Below are 22,281 nucleotides of genomic sequence, written 5' to 3'. Positions count from 1 at the left end.
CTGCCTGCTCCACCTGCCGAGCCGAGCCGAGCGCGGCGGGCGAGCCCAGTCGGGGCCGTGCTGCCGGAGGCGGGCCGCGGCGCCGCCGACGCCGTCGCTCGACGCAGTGCAGTGCCCCGGCCGCCCTGGCCGCCCGGCCGGCGGTAAGCAAGCGTCGGCAGCGTCGGCCGGCCTCGCCGAACCCCACCGCGGGCCCCGCCCCGCCCCGCCGCCAGCTCGGCCTGACCCGCTCGCGGCTTGCGCTCGCTTGCGCCCGCGTAGCGGTCCTGTGCCCCGCCCCGCCCCGCCGCCCCGCCCCGCCGCCCCGCCCCGCCCCAGCCTGACCCGACGGCTTGTCTTGCACAGCGAAGGGCCCGTTGGTCTGACCCGGTACACGCTCCTCGAAGGATCGAGCCGATTTCCAAACCAGCACACTGGAGTTTGTCGAGTCCGAGCAAAGCAAGCAGAGGGACGTGCCTCTGATAGCGAAATCGATGATGCCAAAGTGTGGGCGCACTGCACTGGCAGAACTATGGCGTTCATTGTCGCTTCATTCAAGGGGCAACGCCCCAAGCATTTACATGGTGGAGGGAACGGTGAAGCGCTTCTCCCTCACGATCGAAGAACTGCGCTGCTACGCCTCAATTTACCAGTGAACAGTGACCAATTGTGCCGCGCAGAGGCCTAACAGCGCTGATGACCAATCAGCTTAAAGATGCAGTGGAATCATCTGGTCGGTTTGTTTTGATCCCCCTCGCAAATCCGCTGGAATGGGCCATTGAATCAAGGCTTCTCTCCGCGTCAACGCAAAGCGAGAGCGAGGAGCCCCGCCGATCGGACCCGCCCCGCCTCCAGTAGGGCACCGCACGCTTCCCGCTACACCGGGAAAAAGAAGGGGGGGGGGCTAGGTGAGTTCCGGGCGGGGAGGGGAGGGGGCGTCGTCTTCTCACTGACTGTTCTCCAGGCTTGCAGCAAGCTTCCTGGCCGAGCCTAACGGTCAACACGGCTAGGCGGCGCGCTAGAACTGGAAGGCTCGAAGGCCTTTGTGAGCAGCGCCAGCGCCCCGGACCCTGAGCGAGACCCGGAGCGGCGCGCAGAGGCTTCCTTAGCTGGTTTTGGGGTCAAAGGTCACGTGAACAGTTTGCTGAGGGGTCAAGGGCTAAATCGATACCTCGACGTGGGATCGAGGGTTCGGATCCGAGCAGACAAACGCTTTGTTGCAAGTCGCCGCAGAGGGGGAATAGCTGTCGACTTTGGTATGCAAATTTTTAAATTTCAAGCCCATTAATTTTGAGTGAATTTTGATGAGTCGCAGTCAAAACCCATTGATTTTTCAGGTGAATATCTACGAGTTTCGTTGACTTGATGATTCGGGGATGTGCGGGTATGTGTCGCTGTCGCTGTGCCAGTGCACTGTCGGCGACCTGCTTCCAGAGAAGGACGGAGAAGTGGAGGCGAGCGAGGGCGCCGCCAGGGCCCTGCCCCGCCTGGCCGGGGAGAGAGTGGAGGAAAGGGGCACGCCGGCAGCGCCAGCACTACGCCAGCTCCAGGATCCAATTTCTAGTTTCGGGTGCCGGCGGTGCCGGTGACTAGAGGCGCCCCCCGCCTCCGCCACGCCCTCCTCGGGGAGGGGGGATTGGGAGCACAGCGTTGCTGCAAACCTGGAGTCCGCAGGGGAAGGGGGATCCTGCAGCAACACCGTCCACGGCGAGGACCTCGGTGGGGCCGCGGGGGCCGCTCGGCGCGCCGCCTTTTGCAAGACCCCCGCGATTGGGGGGGGCGGGGCGGGGCGGGGCCGTGTGGCGGCCAGGCATACGCGCGGCGCTGACGAAACCCGCTGCAGGCCGTCGACCCAGCCGAGCCGCCGAGGCTGAGGCTCGCTCAGACCTAATTCTCCAGCGGCTGGAAAAGACGCCTTCTCGATGCCATCTTGTCGTCCACTGTCCCCTCCAGCCTGCAGCCTCCAGCTGCCCTCCAGCCTCCAGCCTGCAGCCTCCAGCCTGCAGCCTCCAGCCTGCAGCCTCCAGCCTGCAGCCTCCAGCCTGCAGCCTCCAGCCTCCAGCCTCCAGCCTTAGCCTCCAGCCTGTAGCCTCTAGCCTGCAGCCTGTAGCCTCCAGCCTGCAGCCTCCAGCCTGCAGCCTCCAGCCTGCAGCCTCCAGCCTGCAGCCTCCAGCCTCCAGCCTCCAGCCTGTAGCCTCCAGCCTGTAGCCTCTAGCCTGCAGCCTGTAGCCTCCAGCCTGTAGCCTGCAGCCTGCAGCCTGCAGCCTGCAGCCTGCAGCCTCCAGCCTGCAGCCTGCAGCCTGCAGCCTGCAGCCTGCAGCCTCCAGCCTCCAGCCTGTAGCCTCCAGCCTGCCGCCTGCAGCCTGCAGCCTCCAGCCTGTAGCCTCCAGCCTGCAGCCTGCAGCCTGCAGCCTGCAGCCTCCAGCCTGCAGCCTCCAGCCTGTAGCCTCCAGCCTGCAGCCTGCAGCCTCCAGCCTGCAGCCTGCAGCCTGCAGCCTGCATCCTCCAGCCTCCAGCCTGCAGCCTCCAGCCTGTAGCCTCCAGCCTGCAGCCTGCAGTCCGCTCCAGCGGGTGCCCTGTCCAGCTTCTCCAGCAGACGCGCCGCATTCTGCATTCTGGCACGCAAGGTGCGGAGGAGGCGATCTTGTTGTTGTCTGGAGTGCGGCGGCGTCGCGGCGTCGCATCCGGCCGCAGCAGCTGCTCTCCGCGGCCCCCCCCCCCCCCCCCTTTTTTTCCCCCCCCTGCGGGGGGGGCCCCCCCCCCGCCCCCCCCCGGGGGGGGGGGGCCCAGTTTTCCCCCCCCCCGGGGGGGTTCCCCCCAAAACCCCCCCGGGGGCCCCCGGGGGGGGGGGGGGCCCTCCCCCCCCCTTTCCCCCCCTTTGGGGGGGGGGCCGGGGGGGGGGGGGGGGGGGGGGGGGGGGGGGGGGGGGGGGCCCCGGCACCGGGGGCCCACCCGGCCCCCGGGCCCCCCCTTTTAAATTTTAAGGGGGGGCCCCAACCAAAAAAAAAGGCCCTTTTTTCCCCAAATTAGCCCCCCCCCCGGGGCCCGGGCCCGGGGGTTTTTTTTCCCCCCCCGGGGGGGTTTTTTTTTTTTTTCCCCCCCAAGGCATTTTTTAAAAAAATTTCCCCGGGGCCCCCCCGGGGCCCGCCCCGGTTTTTTGGGCCCCCCGGAAAAAACCCCGGGAACCCCGGGGGCCCCGGGGGCCCCCCCCCCCCCCCCCAAACCCCCCCCGGGGGCCCCCCCCCCTTTTGGTTCCCCCCCAGGGGGGGGAAAAAATTCGGGGGCCCCCCCCCCCCGGGCCCTGGTTTCCCCCCCCCTTTTTTTTTTTCCCCCCCCCCTTTTTCCCCCCCCCCTTTTGGAAAACCCCCAAAGGGTCCCCCGGGGGGGGGTTTTTTCCCGGGGGAAACGGGGCCCAAAAAATTTTTTTTTTTTTTTTTTCCCCCCCCCTTTTGGCCCGGGCCTTTTTTCCCCCCCCTTTTTCCCCCCCCCGGGGCCCCTTGGGCCCCCCCCCCCCCAAAAAACCCCCCCCCCGGGGGGGGGGGGTTTGGTGGGTGTGTGTGTGTGTGTGGGGGGGGGGGGGGGGGGGGGGGGAAAAAAAAAGGGGAGAGAGAAAAAAAAAAAAAAAAAAAAAGGGGGGGGGGGGGGGGGGGGGGGGGGGGGGGGGGGGGGGGGGGGGGGGGAGGGGGGCTAAATCGGGGATATCACCCACGACCGCCTCGGCTTGCCTGGGCTTGCCTCGGCCAGGTAGGAGAGGTGTTGTAAACCGAGCCGGCTGCAGGCAAGCCGCATGCTTGTTCAATTGCGACAAACCCCTCCTCCTCCTCCTCCTCCTCCTGGCTATGCGTTGTGGAGCTGCGCGCGTTCGCCTAACCAGTGTGGCGTCGGCGCCGCGACCCGCGCACCGCCTCCTTGTATTTCGCACACACACGGGGGGGGGGGGGGGAGAGAGAGGGGAGAGGGGGAAAAGGAGAAGAAAAAGGGGAGAGGGGAAGGGGGGAGAAAAAAAGGGGGGGAAAAGAGAGGAGAGAGAGGGGGAGAGATGGGGGGGGGAGAAAAAAAGGGGGGGAGAGAGATTCACCCACAAGCACTCACGAAGAAGAAGGGGGTGGGTCGTACGCCGCTCACCGCAGCACACGAGCACGTGCCGGCCGGACAGGTGGCTGCGGAGGCTGCCGGCTGGAGGCAAATTCGGGGTGGTGGGGGTCGGTAACCCGGGGGGGGGGGCAGGTGGGGGGGGCTGGGGCTGCGCCCAAACCGCCTTCCCCGCGGCCCAGCCGCCCCGGCCCGGGGGCTCGTGGCCCCCCGGGGGACGACGGGCACAGCGTGCACCTGTTTTTCGGGGTGGGTCAGTCCAAAATACGCCCGGGGGGGGGGGCGGGGCGGGGGGGGGGGGCGGGGGGGGCGGGGCGGGGGGGGGCGGGGGGGGGGGCGGGGGAGAATGGCCGGCCCCGCGCGCCGCCACGCCGCCACCCACAGCGTCTTCTTCGTCCCCTCCATCCATCCATCCAAAACGAAGAAGGAAGGCAAGGCCACCGATACGTTGCGGGCGTTTTCCGTTAAAAAGTCGCCCGGGTCTCCCTTTGTGCGTAGGAGGGGCGGCGGAGGGGCGGCGGGGGCGGCGGGGGCGGCGGCAGGAAGACAGCTGCACCACGGCTACTCTGGACGGCACGAGCCACGCGCACTCTTCAAAAATCATTTTTCGCACTGACACAAAAGAAAAACAAATCGAGTGCTTTTGTTCTTGTTCGGAATCGCGTGCCGAGTGTACACTGTAGTATGTGCTCACGGTGTGGACGCGGAAGCCGGGACGGGCTTTTGTGTGCGACACGTTGGGCGTATGTGCACTGTACTATGGTCTGTGTTGGTGTAGTCAGTGCTGCTTTCCGAGAGTCGCTTTCGTCGCTCTGTCTCTCTCGCACACATACTCGGGGCGCCCATGGGTGCGAGAGAGACAGCGTCTCAGTGTGCTGCCTCTGCCGGCGGGCAGGCAGTCAGGGAGTCGCTCTGCGTGTGGACGAGTCAGAAGCCGACGAGGAAGACTCGAATTATCATGATTGCCAATCCCGACGCGGGAAACGACTTTTCGACTCCAAACCCGACTGACTGCGCGTTTGCTTTGTGGACGCGCGCGTCTCGCTGCTCGTCCCACGGGGAGCCCCGCACTGTGGCGGTGCCTCTCTCTCGCACCCCTTTCGGGGCGCCCTGTGAGTGCGAGAGAGACAGAGCGACGACACCGCGTTCAAAACCCGAGCTCCTTTTAACAGCCAGCCAGAATCGGGGTTTGGTGTCACACGGGAGAGAGAGAGAGAGAGAGAGAGAGAGAGAGAGAGAGAGAGAGAGAGAGAGAGAGAGAGAGAGAGAGAGAGAGAGAGAGAGAGAGAGAGAGAGAGAGACCGCCACCGTTTGGACGCCACTACCGTGTGCTTGCACAAAGAACGCGCGGTGGAGGCTACGCCGGCTATACGCGTCGGTTGGGCGGTCTGCTCCAGTTTGTTGTCCGGGGCGAGGGGGAGGGGAGGGGGGCACCTGACAGCTGCAGCAAGCTCACCTCCCCCCCCCCCTCACCCAGGTGCACAACAAAGGTGGGAGGGGGTGGACTGCAGTGGCGTGGCGCAACGCGCGGAGCTCCGCGGAGCAAGGTTCTCTGCCGCTGAATGAGCGAGTGAGTGCGAGAGACTGCTATCTCTCTCCCTCCCTCCCCTCACACCTCTTCGATCCCCCTCCCCCCCTCCCCCCGGGCCCTTCCCCGGTACGGCGGTACGGATGTGTCGACATCTCATCCAGCTGCTCCAGGTCGGCCGGTCCTTCCTCTCCACCGTGTCTCCACCCTCCCACATCGTCGGCCGCGTCGGCCACCCCGCGACGAGTGCGTGCGCAACAGTGTCGCGTTCACCGTGGTCGAAATAACCTTTTTCAACGACCTCATCGCAATAACAACAGCAACAAAAACAACAACCTCTTGTTCACGCCAAGTGTCATGTCACCCGCCGGCGTTTGAATTTCCCGCCGCACGGCCTTTGTTTTCATGTTGTTGTTGTTGCTTTTTCGGGGTGAACAACCGGCCGCACACTTTCCCGCGCTTTGCCTGCCCGTGCTGCCTGTGCTTCCTTTGCAGGCTCGCCGCCGCCCGTTTTTAAACGCGCGCGCGCCTTACGTAAGCCCCTCCCCCCCCTCCCTCCTCCCTCCCGCACGCGCGTCTAGCGTCCCCATCCTCCCCCGATGAACGTGGAATACGTAATTCCGACGCTTTCTATCGGGGCCTTTGACCGACGAAAGGCTGCCGAAAGCGCGGGGGCGGGGCGCGGTCCTCTATCCCCCTCTATCGTCCTCTGCCGGACTGACGACGGATAGAGAGAGAGAGGGTAGTAAAGTGGGAGGAGCGGCGATTGCCATTCTAATGCCGAAATCATATTCGAAGACTGTGACGCCATTCGCGATCCGACGAGGAAGCACTCTGTCAAGGCCGACGTGCGGGTGATACTCTGTGTGTGTGTGTGTGTGTGTGTGCCGCGTGTCACGCGACGACGTCAGCCAGATGAAGCTGCGCGCTTTTCTTTCTAATCAGTGAATCACCACAACAGAGGCGCGAAATTCTCGCACTCACTTACTCATTCGATTTATTCAATTCACCCATCCATCCATCCATCCATCCATCCATTCATTCATTCATTCATTCGTCCATTCATTCATTCGTCCATTCATTCGACCATTCATTCATTCATTCATTCATTCATTCATTCATTCATTCATTCATTCATTCATTCATTCATTCATTCATTCATTCATTCATTCGTTCATTCATTCGTTCATTCATTCATTCATTCATCCCGATGACGCCGGATGGGATATCGAAGGGCGCGCGTCGTTCGCACCAAACAAGAGCAACAAAAAACGACAACAAACAACAACAACACAAACTGAGGAGAAAGCGTAACGGTCGCCCTAACTGCCCCTCCCCTTTCTCCTTTCTCTGGTGCCGCGCGGACCCGAGCGGACTGGACTGGACACCGTGCTCCATTTTCGTACAGATCCCCCCCCCCCCGCGCGTTTACTGGATTCTGCTTTCGGAAGGTGGCGATTCCCTTTGTTTCTCGTGCCGATGCTGTTCGCATAGCGCGGCCGCGATCGGGGAGCGCGCGTCACTGGACTGTGTGTGTGTGTGTGTGTGTGTGTGTGTGTCTGTGTGTCTATGTCTGTGTGTGTCTGTGTGCGTGCGTGTGTGCGTGTCTGTGTGAGTCAGGCGAGGCGCCGGCGGCGTCCTCTTCCTGGCTTCGTCACCGTCGCGCACGGCGTGCCTGGGGCTGCCTCGCTGCCTTAGCTAGCTGCTCACTGATTCATTGATTCTTTACACCCGATTCAAGGGCAGTCGCCGTCTGCATCGGTATCGGTGTCTGAGTCAGAGGCGACCGCCGGACGGACGGTGGCTGCTCGGCGCGTTCCCGGCTTTGTCTGCCGATCCTGCGGCCCGCGGCGCTAGCGCGGCGCTATAGCGGCGCCATAGCGGCGCTAGAGGCGCCCGAGGGAGGGACCCAGGGGCCTTGGGCCTTCGCGTCGCGCTAGACTCGCACTGGGGTCGCGCCCAGTGAGCTGAGTACAGTGTTTAGTGCGTTTAGTGCATGCCCCGCTTTGGCGAACCCGCGCAGAAAACGTGCCGTCACCTGCGGCATGCATGCTGCGATCGAATCCCACTGATTCGCATGCCGCACCGAGTTTCGTGTCTCTGTCTCTCTCGCGCCCATACAGGACGCCCTTGAGAGAGACAGAGCGACGAGAGCGCTGTTGCGGGGACCGCTCTGCGCGGAGTGTCCCGCGGACAGAGTCCCGGACAGTGTCCCGGACAGTGTGCGCGCGGGGCCGTACCGCTTCGGACCGCTCCGGCCCCACCTGGACTGATTTCCCCTAGGCTGTCCCTATGCTAACCGAGCTAGGGCACGGCGTCGTGGCGGGGCGGGGCGGGCGGGGCGGGGCGGGGCGGGGCGGGGCGGGGCGGTCGGACTGGCGAATCTAGGTCTGCTGGAGGAAGTCAAAGCGACCAGCAGCGCCACGACGCGGCCTGGAAGGCCTGGACACACCGCACGGCGCAACACCACGGAAGGTGCAGAATCGAGTCCACAAAGCGCGGAGGGGGGGGGGGCGTAGCTGCGGCACGGGTCACGGAGCGAGCCAGCCCGTCCACCTTGGCAGCCCCCTGCCCCTTCACCCGCCCCCTCTCTCCTTTACACTCCGCGCGGCCTTCTCCACCCACCGCCGTCTCCCCCTCTCTCTCTCTCTCATATTTTCTCTTCTGTATACTACTCCCACAAGACGCCGCCGAAGCCTTGGTCGTCCTCTTCTTCTCCTTCTCCTTGTTTTACGCCGCCGCCGCCTCCCTTGCAACGCCCCCCTCCCCCTCCCCGCGGCGTCGCGGCATAGCTCTGCCAGTTGAATGAACTTTGGGGGGAGGGGGCCGCGGGGGCCGCGGGGGTGGAAGGGTGGCGGGGCAGTATTAGCGGGAATATCTCGCTGCCCGCGGTGTGGCGGCGCGGAGGCGCACTCGCTGGAGTCGATTGGGCCGCTGGGCTCCCGCTCCTGGAGGCCCACTGGAAAAACGGAGCGCTGGAGAACCTCGGCTGGAGTATATAGGTCAGCCCGCCCCCTGCCTGCGCAGCCCCGGCGGCGGCAGGGCCATCGCTCTGTCTCTCTCGCACTCATGGGACTTCCCTCAGAGGTGCGAGAGAGACAGAGCGACTGTCGCGCTGCGCGGAGGAACCACCCTGCAACCCCCTAGGCTACGCCAAGGCTACGCAGCGCCGCCACTCGCAGAATCTCGCTCGCGCGGTGGATGCCCGGCTTTGCTGGATGTGGCGCAGGAATGAGGCAGGGCGCTGCCGCGGGCCGCGAGCAGTCCTGGAGAATCCTGGAGAATCCAGGGGCATTGCTCTCCAGCCACGTTGCCAGCGCGGTAGCTCTAGCGGGGCGTGGCGGGGCAGGGCGTGGCGGGGCGGGGCGGGGCGCGGCAGGGCGGTGTCGCGGAGAGGCTCGCGGCCGTGGGTACCTCCAGGGCAGCGGCTCTACGAGGCGCCTTCTTCGCCTCCTCCTCGTCTTCTTCTTCATCTTCTTCTCCCTCTTCTTCCCACAGGAAAGGAGTGGGATGACCAGGACTGAGCTGCGACACCTGTTGTGTACTGTTGTTCCTGTTCTTCTCCCTCGGCTCCTCTTCCCTCCTCGCTCCTGTTTTAGGTCCCGTTACGCCGCGCCTGGCCTAGCCGTGCAGTTGTTGGTGCGAAATGCAGAAGGTGGTCGGCCAGCCTTCGATGGGTGCGAGAGAGACAAAGCACTGCGTGGAATCCAACGGCAGTGCATCTCCGCGCGGTTCAACTCAACGCCCAGCGCGCAGATTCCGGTCGCTCTGTCTCTCTCGCACCCCCACGGCCCTTCGGGACGCACCCCGTGAGTGCGAACGAGACAGCGATCGTCTGCTGCGAACCGCCAGGCGCCACATTCTGTTCCCGATCCGATCGCGCCGCCCTTCGGCTTCCGAGCCCTTCGACAGGGAGGAGTCGGGTTTATTTGGGGAGCCGCCGTGCCGCCGTGCCGAACGCGGCGAAAATACCCCGGAGTCACCATGAGTCACTGCGAGACGCGTGCGCACGCCCGAGGCACGCGCCACACAGCGCCACGCGGTGGGGAAGGAAACAAAAACCCATCCGCTGCTGTAGATAGCTATTACCCCTTCCGAGCACCCGTTCCTAGTAGTGGCAGTGGTAATCCCATCTCCAGCTTGTGACGTGTTGTTGCAAAGAGTTTGAAGACCTGTACGGATCTGTACAATGTGTGTCCGAGTCGGTGTGTGGGTGAGGGAGTACTAACACACAAATTGATGTCAAAGCACTGGTCTTTAGTCATACACATTTTTGGCTCTCACATCCATGAAAAATAAAAAGTTCTCTTCGTGATTTCCTAATTCCTTAAACAATCTTACCATAATTACAAAAACCCGTTGGAAAACTTAAAGCGTATCTAAAATATCACAGTTCGAGCAAGATTTTCAGTCTTTAGGTAGAAGCGGGGTCACCGCTGGGATCGCCCTCGACGGGCTCAACTTTAATTTCCACCGAAAGATAGTCGGCTGGAGTGGCCTCATCGTCGTCCTCGTCCTCCACGCATCCTGCAACAGATCGGATTCATTCAGACTTAGCTCCACGTCATAGCAATTGTAACCTAGAAGACAAGTCTAATGGGTTATACACGTGAATGAGAGACCGAAGACGCACTACAAATTGAGTATTGAGTACTCTCTTCGGTCTGCAGTATAAACCAAGCAGCACGTTGGTCAAATGGTGTCTACTGTGCTTGCCCACCATCTAACGTGCACGTACATACTTCAAGCTACTTACCTTCGTCAGACTGCAACGCATGGGCCGGCGAAGGGTCATGGCAGTCCTTGCTGCCCTCTGCAGTGCCCAGGCTCTTGGCCTGCTCCTTGCCTGCAGCTCTGCGCATCGCTCTTCGGTTCCGCTGCAGCTCGATCTTCCTTGCTCTCTGTTCTTCCGTTAGATCCTTGGGTATGTATCCTTTGACTTCGCCTTCTTGCTGCTGTGCCGGTCCGTAGCGCACGAGTTTGGCTCTGTGGCGGGCCGCCTGGGCACGCAGTCGGTCTCTCTCACGTTGCTGTGGCGTTCGAGGTTTCTCGTGGTACCTGCCACGCATGAGCTTCGAACGCTCTCGGTCCCGCTCCCTCTTGCGCTCCCGCTGTTCGGCAGTCAATTGTCGAGTTTGGCTTTTCGGCTGTTCTTCAGTCCACTGTTGAGGGTAGCTTTCTTGCTGTTCTTCAGTTAATTGTTGAGATTCGAGTCTTTGTTGTTCTGCAGCCAGCCATCGAAGTTCGATTCTTTGCTGTTCGTCTGTCCACTGTTCGGTCAACAGGCATCCTAGCTCTTCTGGTGCTGGCTCACTGCCTGCTGGTAATTTGGCCCTGGCGCGTCTTTCCCGGTCTCTCTGCCGTTTGCGCTCCCGCTGCTCTTCGGTCAACGGTCGCCGTTTTCCTTCTTGCTGTTGTTCGCCTGACTGTTGAGGTTTGCCTCCTTGCTGTTCCTCTGGTGCTGACCCGCTGCCTTCAGATAACTTGGCTTTTGCACGTCTTTCCCGGTCCCTCTGCCGTTTGCGCTCCCGCTGATCTTCAGTCATCTGCCGACGAGGTTTGCCTTCTTGCTGGTCAGTCGGCTGACTTGGTTTGCCTCCTTTCTGTTCTTTAGCCGACTTTCGAGGTTTGCCCCCATTCTGTTCTTTAGTCGACTTTCGAGGTCTGCCCCCTCGTGCAGGCCTTTTGTCTTCTGGATTGGCTTTGGCAGCGCGTCTTTCCAGAATTTTGTCCTTTGCGCGTTGTACTGCGGTGCGGTACTTTCCCGTTGTGACCATCTGAGTGAAAGCTGAAAACATGTACAATGAACCGTATTTAACGTAGTCAATGCACGTAGCCAATTCGATACTTCGACTGCTCAAGAAAGGATGGCCGTCGCTAAAACAAAAACCCACACTTGTTTTTTTTTTTTTTTTACTATTTTTCTGCGTAGAGGCTCCAAAGCCAACGGAAATAAGCGTGAACGGCAATGATGCACCAATAGTTTCTCATATTCGCCGCGGGCCGAGAGCTTCCTCATATCCCGGGCACACACTCAGTGGCAGGAGATGGTTTTGGGCCGCAGCTTCCAAACCATTACAGTAACAGGGGTATAGTAAGCGAGCCGATTGTAGGTTTCTGTCCAACCTACAGTCGGTTCGCTTACTTTGCTACTCGAACCCGAACGGTTTACGAGCTGTGGCCGAAAAACTGTTCCGGCTGTCTGCTGTGCTCCCCGTGCCGCCAGCTCCTCGCGGCCTCCCCCCCCCCCCCCTCTCTCTGGACCGGCCAAGGCGTGATGGCTGCCACGACGTGCTTCTGCGCATGCGCGGAGCAGACAAATCCAAAAACAAGTGAGGGTTTGTTGTGTTCCAGCGGCGGCCATCTTGGAGACTCCCCTAACCCTCTTTCTGTCAAAATGCCTCATTCGTCGCACCCCACTCACCTTGCAGGTCTTGGCGGCGAAGCATGCGTTGGCGCTGCCGCGCCCTCCACCGCGCGCGCTCCAGCTGCTCCTTGGTCAGCGGTTTTCGATTCCTAGCCATGGCGAGTCACTGCTTTGGTTCGTGGGGAGCGTGGTCGTCGAGTCCTGGAGCGCGGTTGACGGCGACGGCGACGGCCACCGTCGGCGGCTTCGACGGCGTCCTGGACCCGTCCACGTGCTCGTTGTAAACAATCCCCCTACCCCCGCGTGGTGCTGCGGCCGCTGCCAAGCCTTGGGCCACGCCGTGCAGCGCGAGCGCGACTGCGCGAGCGGCGATGCCGGCTTCCACTGCCCCCTCCCCTCTCCCCGCGCGCTGTTGCCAGAGCGTCGAGTCGCAGTCGCCCGTCGCGTCGGCCTCAGCCGCCCGCGAAACTTCGAATTCAAATTCACCCCGACGCGGCGGCGGCGTGGCGTCGGCGAGGGTGCGAACCAGCCCGACCTCACGAGAGAATTTGGGGGCTAGGTCGGGGACGGCGGCCGGCGAATCGGTTTCGAGTTATCGAACGGGAGATTATTACGAACGACTAACTTGACTCGGTCATCTTATCACGGAGGCGCTGGTCTTTCTCGAAAGTGCAACGCCCGCCGTTCCGCTCGGTCGACGAGCCGGTCGGTGTCTTGGACAGTCTGGGACAGTCTGGGGCTGGCGGCGGCTTGCAGTGTCTGGCAGTGTACGCGTGGCGGAGGGACAGGAATAGACGGCGTGTTGGCCGCCCTGTGAAGCCCGAAAGGGCCCGAAGCTCGCGAAGCGATCATCGGAAGCGGAGACTTCGATTCCGCTGTCGGCCGATTTCGCTTCGCTTCGAAGAGGCCGGCCGGAAATGTGCCGAAGTGGTTTATGCTTTGAAACCGACGGGATGTAAACAGGCAGCCTGTGAGCGCGTGGCCCATGGTGGCCCGCAACCCCGGGACTCGAATTTGTCATCCACGTGCCGACAGGCGATTCTGATACAGCACCGCGTCGCGATGCGTGCGCAGAGGACCACCTGAGGACGTGGAGTCAGCGAGTCAGCCACCTCGAGGAGGTGACCTCTGTCCGCCCGTCCGTTCGCCCCGTGCGTTTCCACCGGCAGCCGAAACTGCCCAAACGGGCGGACGCGCAGCACGCGGAGCAGACGACGCGGGCCAAGTTTTTGAATGAGTCACAAAAGAGACGTGCGCTCGGCGCGGCTCGGCCGCCTTCCCCAACATTTCCGCTTTTATCCTTGTTTCCATGTTGTTGTTGTTTTTCACCCCTGCTTTTTCACGGTGGGGTTTCTCTGTCTGGCGGAGCCGCGGGGAGCGAGGGGAGGGAGGTCCTCGCGCGGGCTGCGCGGGCTGCGCGGGCCACAGGGGGAGAAAAAGAGGTATGCATGGAGATGGGTGCGGCCAGGACAGGCCAGGACAGGCCGGGACGAGGTGGGGGAGACAGGAAACAGGAAGTGGGGTCGGGTCCTGCCTGCGTCGGCCCGTGTAGCATAGACCTTCCGAGCGCACCTGTGTGTGTGTGTGTGTGTGTGTGTGTGTGTGTGTGTGTGTGTGAGTGTGTGAGTGAGCGAGTGTGTGCGCGTGCGTGGATGGGCAGCTCTGCGCTGCGCTCTGCGGCGGAAAGAATGCACACAGCCTGATTCGTCTGCGGACCGATTGCGTCTAGTGTCGCTCCGTCTCTCTCTCTCTCTCTCTCTCTCTCATTGCTAGGGCGTTCCGCGGGGGCGCGAGAGAGACAGAGCAGAGCTCTGGCCGTGCTAATGCCCCGCTAGGGCTCCGCGGTGATAGGCCCGATTAGGCCTCGCCAAAAACTTCCACTCTCTTGCGCGCCTTGCGCCACGCGGACCCACGCCACCACACTGTGAATCATCGCTTTCTTATCTGGCGGCGGCCACGTGAACAGGGAGTGGAGGTCAGACGGGCGACGAATGAATGAATGAATGAATGAATGAATGAATGAATGAATGAATGAATGAATGAATGAATGAATGAATGAATGAATGAATGAATGAATGGGCAGGTGTGATGGGTGTCTGCTTCATGGTAATCAGGTGAGTGCGCTTGTAAAAGGAAAACAGAGACCGCGGTGTAAACAAAACACAAGTCGCGGCGTTTTCCGAAGCCAGCTTCGTTGTGAGTCGCCGTCTGCTTGATGCACCGCAGCGCCAGCGCGGCGTAGCGGCCGCCACCCAAACTAATAAGCCCTCTCCTCTCTGTGACCGTGCGCGAGCAAGCGCGGGCGTGGCGGCGCGTGGCGCGGCGTGGCGCGGCGTGGCTGGGTGGGGCGGTCGCCGCGCAGGTCGCGGGTGGGGTGCGGGGGAGGGGGCGGGGAGGGGGGAGGGGGAGGGGGGACGCGCACAGCGACGGTCGGTCGGCGAGGTCGGCCTGACGTCACTCCCCCTCCTCGCCTCATCGTCGCCTGCAGACTGATTCCGCGAGTTTTCGTCGCTCTGTCTCTCTCGCACCCCAACGGCACGCCCCGTGAGTGCGAGAGAGACAGAGCGACGAAAACGACTCTCGGCCTGCTGTCTCGCGTCTCCGTCTCCGCCACGTCCATCGCCGCGGTCCGTCTCCGTTCAACCCCCGCCCTGCCTGCCCTGCCTCACGGTGTAGTGGGGGAAGGGGAGGGGGGGGGCAAGTATCGCGCGTCTTGCGTCAGCGTGGCCGTCGCACTGCCGCGTTCGAATTTTCCAATGGAGTGGCTCGCGGTGTGGCCGCCGTACGTACGCCCTCGCGGCACCGCCGCGACACTGTGCTAGCCTCGCCGCGGACGCGTCCGCCGTCCTCGGGCCGCTAGCCTCGCGCGGGGCGTCGGCGCGGTGCGCGATGGCGGTCCCAGAGGCATTCCCCTGCAGCCCGTGTGCCCCCACAGCCTAGGCGCACAGCGGACTCATTCCGAGAGTCGTTTTCGTCGCTCTGTCTCTCTCGCCCTCGTGGAGCTCTCCGTGAGGGTGCGAGAGAGACGGAGCTGCGGACCGCTCTTCTCGCGCACCACGTAGACGTACTTGTTGAGGCCCGGCGCGCGGCTTGGACCGCTTGAACGCTGGCTTTGGAGTGCAGGCCGCAGAACCCCTAGACAGTCTAGCGCGGTATTTGGGTTGAAGGGAGGCGCTTGTGATTTGGTCGAGTGATGGTGGCCGAACGCCGCAAGCGGCCGAGTGATTCTTAACAACCCATCGCCCCGTCCTTGTCGCACCCTCAGGGCGTGCCGTAGGGCCGTAGGGGTGCGAGAGAGACAGATGGACGCGACAAAATCCTTGGAAATGGCGCGACTGCCCGAACCGATCGGCAAGCGTCGGCCCGTGGCGACGCCGCGAAGCTGCGAGGCGAGCCCTGCGCATGGCGTCGCGCAGTCGCGCACCCTCCCCTCTAGTCTCGCGCGAGGCCCCGACTCTCCGACGCCGCGCCCTAGCCTCGCGGAGGGCCGCGCGACGCTGTGGCGACGCGGGATACTGCGCGGCGAGCTCCTACCGCGTGTTTACACATGCACAGAGCGGATTCGACCGCCACCCCTGCCTCACCCCAACAACAACAGCAGCAACAGCAACCCCTGCACTGCATGTGGCTCCCCGGATCACAGTGTATCACACCCCACTCGCAAATCGGCTCGCTAACGCCGTGAGCTGCGCTCTCTCGTTCATATCCATTCATTTGTCCATTCATTCCACCGGCTGCCGCCTGCCTGATCCGTGCAGTGCTTTCGTCGCTCTGTCGCTCTCGCACCCATGGAGCGTCCCGTAGGGGTGCGAGAAGGACAGCTACGAACGCGCTGTTCGGATTTCAGCCCAAAGTGGCGGTGATTGGCGGTAAATGTTGCAAAGGCGGTCATTTCTGTACCAGCAAATACGAAGTAACCGCCAGGAAGGGGTGGGAACGGTACCGCCTTTCGATTTCGAGTGTCACTGCGTGCTTGATCGATCTATCGATCGAATCAGTCGCGTGCGGTTCTTCGCGCTGATCGTTCGCGCCTTCGCCGAGAAGCCACTCGAGGGATCGCTGCTTCGGTGGATCGACGTCGGCGCACAGTGGGCCAGAAGACCGGCGGAGGCGGCCAAAACTCTAGACGCGTTTTGAGCTCCAGAGTCGATTAAATGGGACACAAACCAAACGTGTGACCCCACCAATGGATTCCTCGTTCGAAGAGCAATCCATTGGTGCGGTCACACGTTCGGTTCGAGTCCCATATAGCGACTCTGGAGCTCAAATCGCGTCTAGAGTTGTGGCCGCCTCCACCGGTCTTCTGGCCCACTGTGCGGTGTTTCTGCCCGTCTGCCCGTTTCCGCGGCCGGCCAGCGCGGCCAGCCACATCCGGGTCGAGGGACGGCGACAGTGCTGCCCCCTGTCGGCCGGTCGACCTTGGCGCGGCGTAGCAGCAAGCGTAGCGCAGCGTAGCGCAGCGTAGCGCCCGCGGTGTCGCTCCACTGGGAGTGGCTCGGCGATGCTCGGCGATGCTCGGCGACCAGACCCGTTCCGAACAGCGCTTTCGTCGCTCTGTCTCTCTCGCACTCGCGGGGCGTCCCGTAGGGGTGCGAGAGAGACAGAGCGACGAAAACGGCTCTCGGGATCGGCGAGACAGAGCGACGAGCTGCTGCTGCAGGCCAGTGCAGGCCTTCCGCCTCCAACGCTGGAATGACCAGCAGCAGACTCATTCCGAGAGACTCATTCGCTCTGTCTCTCTCGCACCCGCACGGAACGCCCCACGAGTGCGAGAGAGACAGAGCGACGGACTGCCGCCCCGATCGGGAGCGCCGCAGCGTGTTATCACCTGCATGCGGCGCTTATCGGCGATTCGGCCGGAACCGGACGTCGCTGCTTCTGTTTCTCGCTGGCCGGTGACGCGACAGGCTGTGCGGACCGATTCCGAGAGTCGTTTTCGTCGCTCTGTCTCTCTCGCACTCATGAGGCGTCCTGCAGGGGTGCGAGAGAGAGAGAGAGAGAGAGAGAGAGAGAGAGAGAGAGAGAGAGAGAGAGAGAGAGAGAGAGAGAGAGAGAGAGCGACGGAAACGACTCTCTGCTGGGTTCGACTCCGCTCGCCACCGAATTTTTGTGTCGTGACTGGTGGCTTCTTGGCGTGTCTGCCGAGCGATTCGGAAGAGTCGTTCCGTCGCTCTGTCTCTCTCGCACTCATGGAGCTCTCCGTGAGGGTGTGAGAGAGACAGAGCGACTGCTTGCGCAGGGCGGCGGGCGCGGCGGGCCGACGACGCGGCGATACAGTGCGATACAGACAGCGCAGCGCGTGGATGGAGCGGCTTGGCTTTTCGCGGAGGTCATTCACCGCCGCCAAGTCATCAAAATAAAACTGGGGTGCGCGCGAGACGCGCTGTCGGTGCCTTTTGACACGAGCGTCTCAAGGCGAGAGAGAGAGAGAGAGAGAGAGAGAGAGAGAGAGAGAGAGAGAGAGAGAGAGAGAGAGAGAGAGAGAGAGAGAGAGAGAGAGAGAGAGAGAGAGAGAGAGAGAGAGAGAGAGAGGTAAAGCGACGAAGTGCCGTTCGCCATCAGTCGTCTGCGTGCGTGGGCCGCTGGATGGTGCACCGTGTTGAAAGAAACTTTGCCTGCACCAACTTTGCAAACGTTAACATACTTTAATGTCATCATAGACGCGTAGAGGAACAATTTTCATAACGTAGGAGATCATCGTGACACTAGTAAAACATAATACTTTTCGACGAAAAGAATAAACTTACGGTACTCTAAACAACATTAAATATAGTAAACTCCGGAAATACCATCAATAGTTCGGATCGCGATCCTTAGCCGCGAGAAACAAACCTCACAATCCGCCACAACACCTAATCTACTATAAACATGCACGCAGGGCTTTGTACTCGAGTTTGCAGTGATGTCGGCCCACGGCTAAGGAGAATAATCCGGTCAGTCTTGGAGGGGTCTCGGCCTGCAGAGTGATTCCGAACCGCGCTTTCGATGCACTGTCTCTCTCAGGTGGCGCGGCCCCCGTCGCACAGTGGATTTGCCAGAAGACCGGTGGAGGCGGGCAAAACTCTGGACGCGTTTTGGGCTCCAGAGTCGCTAAATGGGACTCGAACCGAACGTGTGACCCCACCAATGGATTGCACTCCGAGGAATCCATTAGTGGGGTCACACGTTCGGTTCGAGGCCTGCCTAGTGACTCTGGAGCTCAAAACGCGTCTAGAATTTTGCCCGCCTCCACCGGTCTTTTGGCCCACTGCGTGTCGGTGCGAGAGAGACAGAGTGGAATCAGTGGCCCCCATCTGCGGGGGCCAGGCCACGGCGACGGTGATGGGCTCGGGGGCGTCGCGGTGGTCGCGGTGCGGGCCGGCCTGCCCCTCAGGCTGCGCGCCGTACACCTCGCGACACACCAGGTCCTGGATCCTGGCCCTCATCTGCAGCTTGCGCACCGGCTCCAGTCTGCGCACGTGCGGCAGCAGGCTCAGGAAGAAGTGGTAGTCCTCGTCGTCCACGAACACCTCGTCGATGGCGGAGCGCTTCACGCCGCGCGCACCTGGGGGCGTTTGGCGGATTAGCGTTTGCAAGTCGTCGTCGTCGTCGGCGTCGCCTCTCTCGCACTCATGGGGCGTCCCGGAGGTGCGAGGGACAGAGCGACGAAAACGACTCTCGGAATCAGTAAACTGCAGCTCAGTGGGCCGTTGGAGGCGGTCAAAACCCCGGCCGCGTTTTGAGCTCCAGAGTCGCTAAGCAGGGCTCGAACCGAACGTGTGACCCCACCAATGGATTCCTCGTTCGGAGAGCAATCCATTGGTGGGATCATGCGTTACATTTAGCGACTCTGGAGCTCAAAACGCGTCCGGGACTTTGACCGCCTCCACCGGTCTTTTGGCCCACAGTAGCAGCAGATCCTTACCCAAGTCGCGCAGCGTGCTGCAGACGCCGGCCGGCTCCATCTCGTGGTGCGCCAGGACCTCCTCGGCCGAGTTGTCATCCTCCTCCTTGTGCACGCCCATGAGGTAGTGGTAGCCGTTGGCCGCCTGCACGTCCGACCGCTTGGCCTTCATCTGCCCCTTGAGGAAGTACAGCGGCTTGAAGAAGACCCAGGGCGGGAACTCCTCCTGGGACAGGTCCTGGTCGAAGCCATTGGGGTACTTCCTCAGCTCCTTGCGGAACGTGTCACGGAGCCCCTTCCACTTCTTGCGCAGGTCGTCCGCTGCAACAACACGTTCACACTCCGGGAACTGTCGGGCCGCTTCCAAGGCACAGTGAGTGGCTCGGAGGCGTCTGAAGTTCTAGACGCGTTTTGAGCTCCAGAGTCGCTAAATGGGACCCAAACCGAACGTGTGACCCCACCAATGGATTGCTCTCTGAACGAGGAATCCATTGGTGGGGTCACACGTTCGGTTCCATTCCCATTCAGCGACCCTAGGGCCCAAAACGCGTCGAGAGTTTTGGCTGTCGCCACCGGTCCTCGGGCCAACGGCGCAAGCGCGCAGATCCAGAGGCCGGGGGTGGGGTGGGGGTGGGGTGAGAATTTACCCTTCTTAGCCCCTGCCACCTGAAAGGTAGGTAAAAGGCTACTTTTCCCCATCCAGACTGACTCTGGGAGAAGTGGTTTGTTGGCATACTCACGCGGCGCGGCGAACACCTTGGCCACCTCCTCCCACAGCACCTCGAGGACCTCCCGATTGTGGCGGTGCGGGTGCGCCTGGTCCCAGAGGGCGGGCCGCTTCTGCACCTCGTCGATGAGCAGCGAGATGTCGATCATGCCGCCGCGAGCGCGCACAGCGAGCACAGCGAGCACAGCGAGCACGCGGGCATGGGTCCTGGTGGTCCTGGGCGCCTCGAAGCACGCCGTCAGCTCGGCAGAGGCACTACTGAGGCCGCGCCGCTCGCCGCGCCCCGCCTCGCTCCGCGTCGCTTCGCTCGGGCCTCGTCGGCCTCGTCGGGCGGCGTTTCGCTCCGCGTCGCCTCGCTTCGGGTCTGTTCGCCGTGCCCCGCACCCCTCCCCTTGCCTTGCTCCCCTTGCTCCCCCGCCGCGCCTCGCCTCGCCCCGCCCCGCCACGCTCCGCCACGCCGAGGTTCGCCTCCGAGCGCAGCGATGCGAGTCGACGCGAACGCGGGCAGCACAGCGAGCGATTCCGAGCAGTGCTTCTGTCGCTGTCTCTCTCGCACCCACGGGGCGCTTCGTCACTTCGTACGCGTGCGAGAGAGACAGAGCGACGCCGCGGGGGAATACCCGTTCAGGTGACCGACGCGTTATCACCGCGTATCGCCCTGCGCCTTGTTTGGGGCGTGGGGCTGGCGGGGCCCCCCGCGGGGTGATGCTGAACGGTCGCCTGTCTCTCTCGCACACCTGCGGTCCTCGCCATGAGTGCGAGAGAGACAACGACTGAAGCACTGCTCGGAATCGGCCTGCCAGGGCGCCAGGGCCACCCTGGGCTGGGCACCGTTCCGGTCGACTGCCCGTCTTCAACAGATTGGCAGCGAAATTCGGTGACTGTGACCCACTCACGCGCGTGATAGTGGGCGTCCTGTACAGAGTAGCAACGCGGCCCCACAACAGCGCCACGAGGGCCCCAGACCGACCTTAGACGCGGTGGCCTGAGGGAGGCGCAAAGTATGGCTTTTTGTCTACCTTTCAGGCGGCTATCTAGGGGCTCGGGGGAGGGGGAGGTGGTCACCAGTCGCCCCCTCCCTCTCTCTAGATCCGTGCCTGCTGAGAGGTGAGCCTGAAGCGCCTGCCATCCAGCAGGGCTGCAACGCATCGATGTGGAGACGGTGGCCTACCTCGCCCCCGCGCGGCTAAGAGCTCCAATTAGAACTAAACGTGCTCCAGCCAGACTCCAGCCACACTGCAGGCGGCTGGAGGATGGAGCGCTGGAGCGCAGCCACACCGTGCTCGCCACTCGGGGCTGGCGGCGCAGCGCGGCGCGCGGCGAGGCAGTTGCCTAATAATTGTACCATGCCCCTCGGCCGGCCCGCCGGCCCCTTCCCTGTTGTGTAATCCAGCCTATGTACCGCCACCGCCACCGCGCGGCGCAGCGACTCAGCGCCAGCCCCGGTGCCGCGCTGCTCCGCGGCGCAGTGGCGCTCGATCGCGTAACCTGCCGTATGTCCACGCCGTACCCCGTACCGAGGCGTGCCCCCGGCCCTGCCCCACCCCGCCCCGCCCCGCCACGGCGGTGGCGGTACGGTTCGGAGTGTGAAAGTTCTTCACCTTCGACAACGCCCCGTCGCGCCCCGCGGTGCGCACCGTCGCCTGCCGGAACCTCACCTGCAGACCGACTCGTCGCTCTGTCCCTCTCGCACCTGCGCGGGACGCCCCAAGAGTGCGAGAGAGACAGAGCGACGAAAACGACTCTCGGAATCGGTCTGCTGCACCCGATTGCTGAGCAGAATGACGCGGGCCTCGGAAGCGAAGCGAGGGATGCCGCCCCGCCCCGCCCACGGCACTGCGAACCGCGCGGTACCCGTTTCATCCCCCGCTTCGCCGGCTATGAAAAATTGAACGCGGCCTGGAGCGTGCTGCGTTGCTGCGCGCCGCGCGCTGCGCTGGAGGGCGGGCCGCTGAGCCGCCGTGCCCTGCCGCCCTGCAGGTTCGTCCTTTCCATAACTTTGCCGCCCCCTGGAGACCAGGGCGGCCCTCGTGCCAGGACACGGTGACCGGAGCACCAGCACAGCGAGCACAGCCCAGCGCGCTGTCTCTCTCGCACCGCTACGAGACGCCCCGCGAGTGCGAGAGAGACAGACGCTGGACGCTGGAGCCCGCGCTGGAGCACGCGCACGCCCACTGGAGCGCCCACGCCGCGCCGCCCCGCTAGCGGCACCGACGTCACACCACTGCAAACTGATTCCGAGGGTCGTCGCTCCGTCTCTCTTGCACCTTCGCGGGGCGCTAGTGAGTGCGAGAGAGACGGCGATGGAAAAGAATCTCGGCAGTGAAGCCCCCGGACCGCGGAACGGCGCGAGGCGACAGGGCGTGGGCGTCCAGGGCGAAGGAGGGCCTTTAGGGGTAGGCGGGCCGTGCGGGGGCTGCTGGCCTGGCTAGGCCTGCCCGGCTTGCCCGGCTTGCCTGCGCGCTGCTGGCATTTGAAGGTCGTCCGGGCCGTACCGAACCGCGGCCCGCGCGCGGCAGCAGCGCGCCGGGTAGGCGGTACGCGACGGGGGGTGTAGTGGGGGTGTAGTGGGGGTGTAGTGGGGGGTGTGGCCACGGGGTTGGAAACAGGGGTGGCCGCGTCACACCCGCGTCACAGCGACGTCACGGTGACGTCATGGCCGGAGGAGTGGAGGGGGAAGGGGAGGGGGGAGGGGAGGGGGCAGT

General features: G+C 63.1%; 2 protein-coding genes across 2 annotated transcripts; both read right to left on the bottom strand.

Moving 5' to 3' along the window:
* Nucleotides 1-9,835: 9,835 nt before the first annotated feature.
* LOC117639565 (RNA-binding protein 25-like) lies at nt 9,836-12,331 on the bottom strand. Its single transcript, XM_034375363.1, has 3 exons — nt 12,024-12,331; nt 10,356-11,387; nt 9,836-10,126 (listed from the first exon to the last, which is right to left on the bottom strand). The coding sequence occupies exons 1-3, from the start codon at nt 12,121-12,123 to the stop codon at nt 10,014-10,016; spliced, it is 1,245 nt and encodes a 414-aa protein (XP_034231254.1). The 5' UTR covers nt 12,124-12,331; the 3' UTR covers nt 9,836-10,013.
* A 5,378-nt stretch (nt 12,332-17,709) lies between these two features.
* LOC117639666 lies at nt 17,710-19,846 on the bottom strand. The gene is made up of 4 exons (XM_034375539.1): nt 19,590-19,846; nt 18,871-19,170; nt 18,228-18,510; nt 17,710-17,719 (listed from the first exon to the last, which is right to left on the bottom strand). Exons 1-4 carry the CDS (start codon nt 19,723-19,725, stop codon nt 17,710-17,712), a joined length of 729 nt encoding a protein of 242 aa, XP_034231430.1. The 5' UTR covers nt 19,726-19,846.
* Nucleotides 19,847-22,281: the final 2,435 nt, after the last annotated feature.

This window comes from Thrips palmi, unplaced genomic scaffold (assembly GCF_012932325.1).
Source record: "Thrips palmi isolate BJ-2018 unplaced genomic scaffold, TpBJ-2018v1 HiC_scaffold_11, whole genome shotgun sequence".
Classification (NCBI taxonomy): domain Eukaryota; kingdom Metazoa; phylum Arthropoda; class Insecta; order Thysanoptera; family Thripidae; genus Thrips; species Thrips palmi.
The sequence above is the reverse complement of the archived record's forward strand: the minus strand, read 5'-3'. Positions and strand labels throughout refer to the sequence as shown.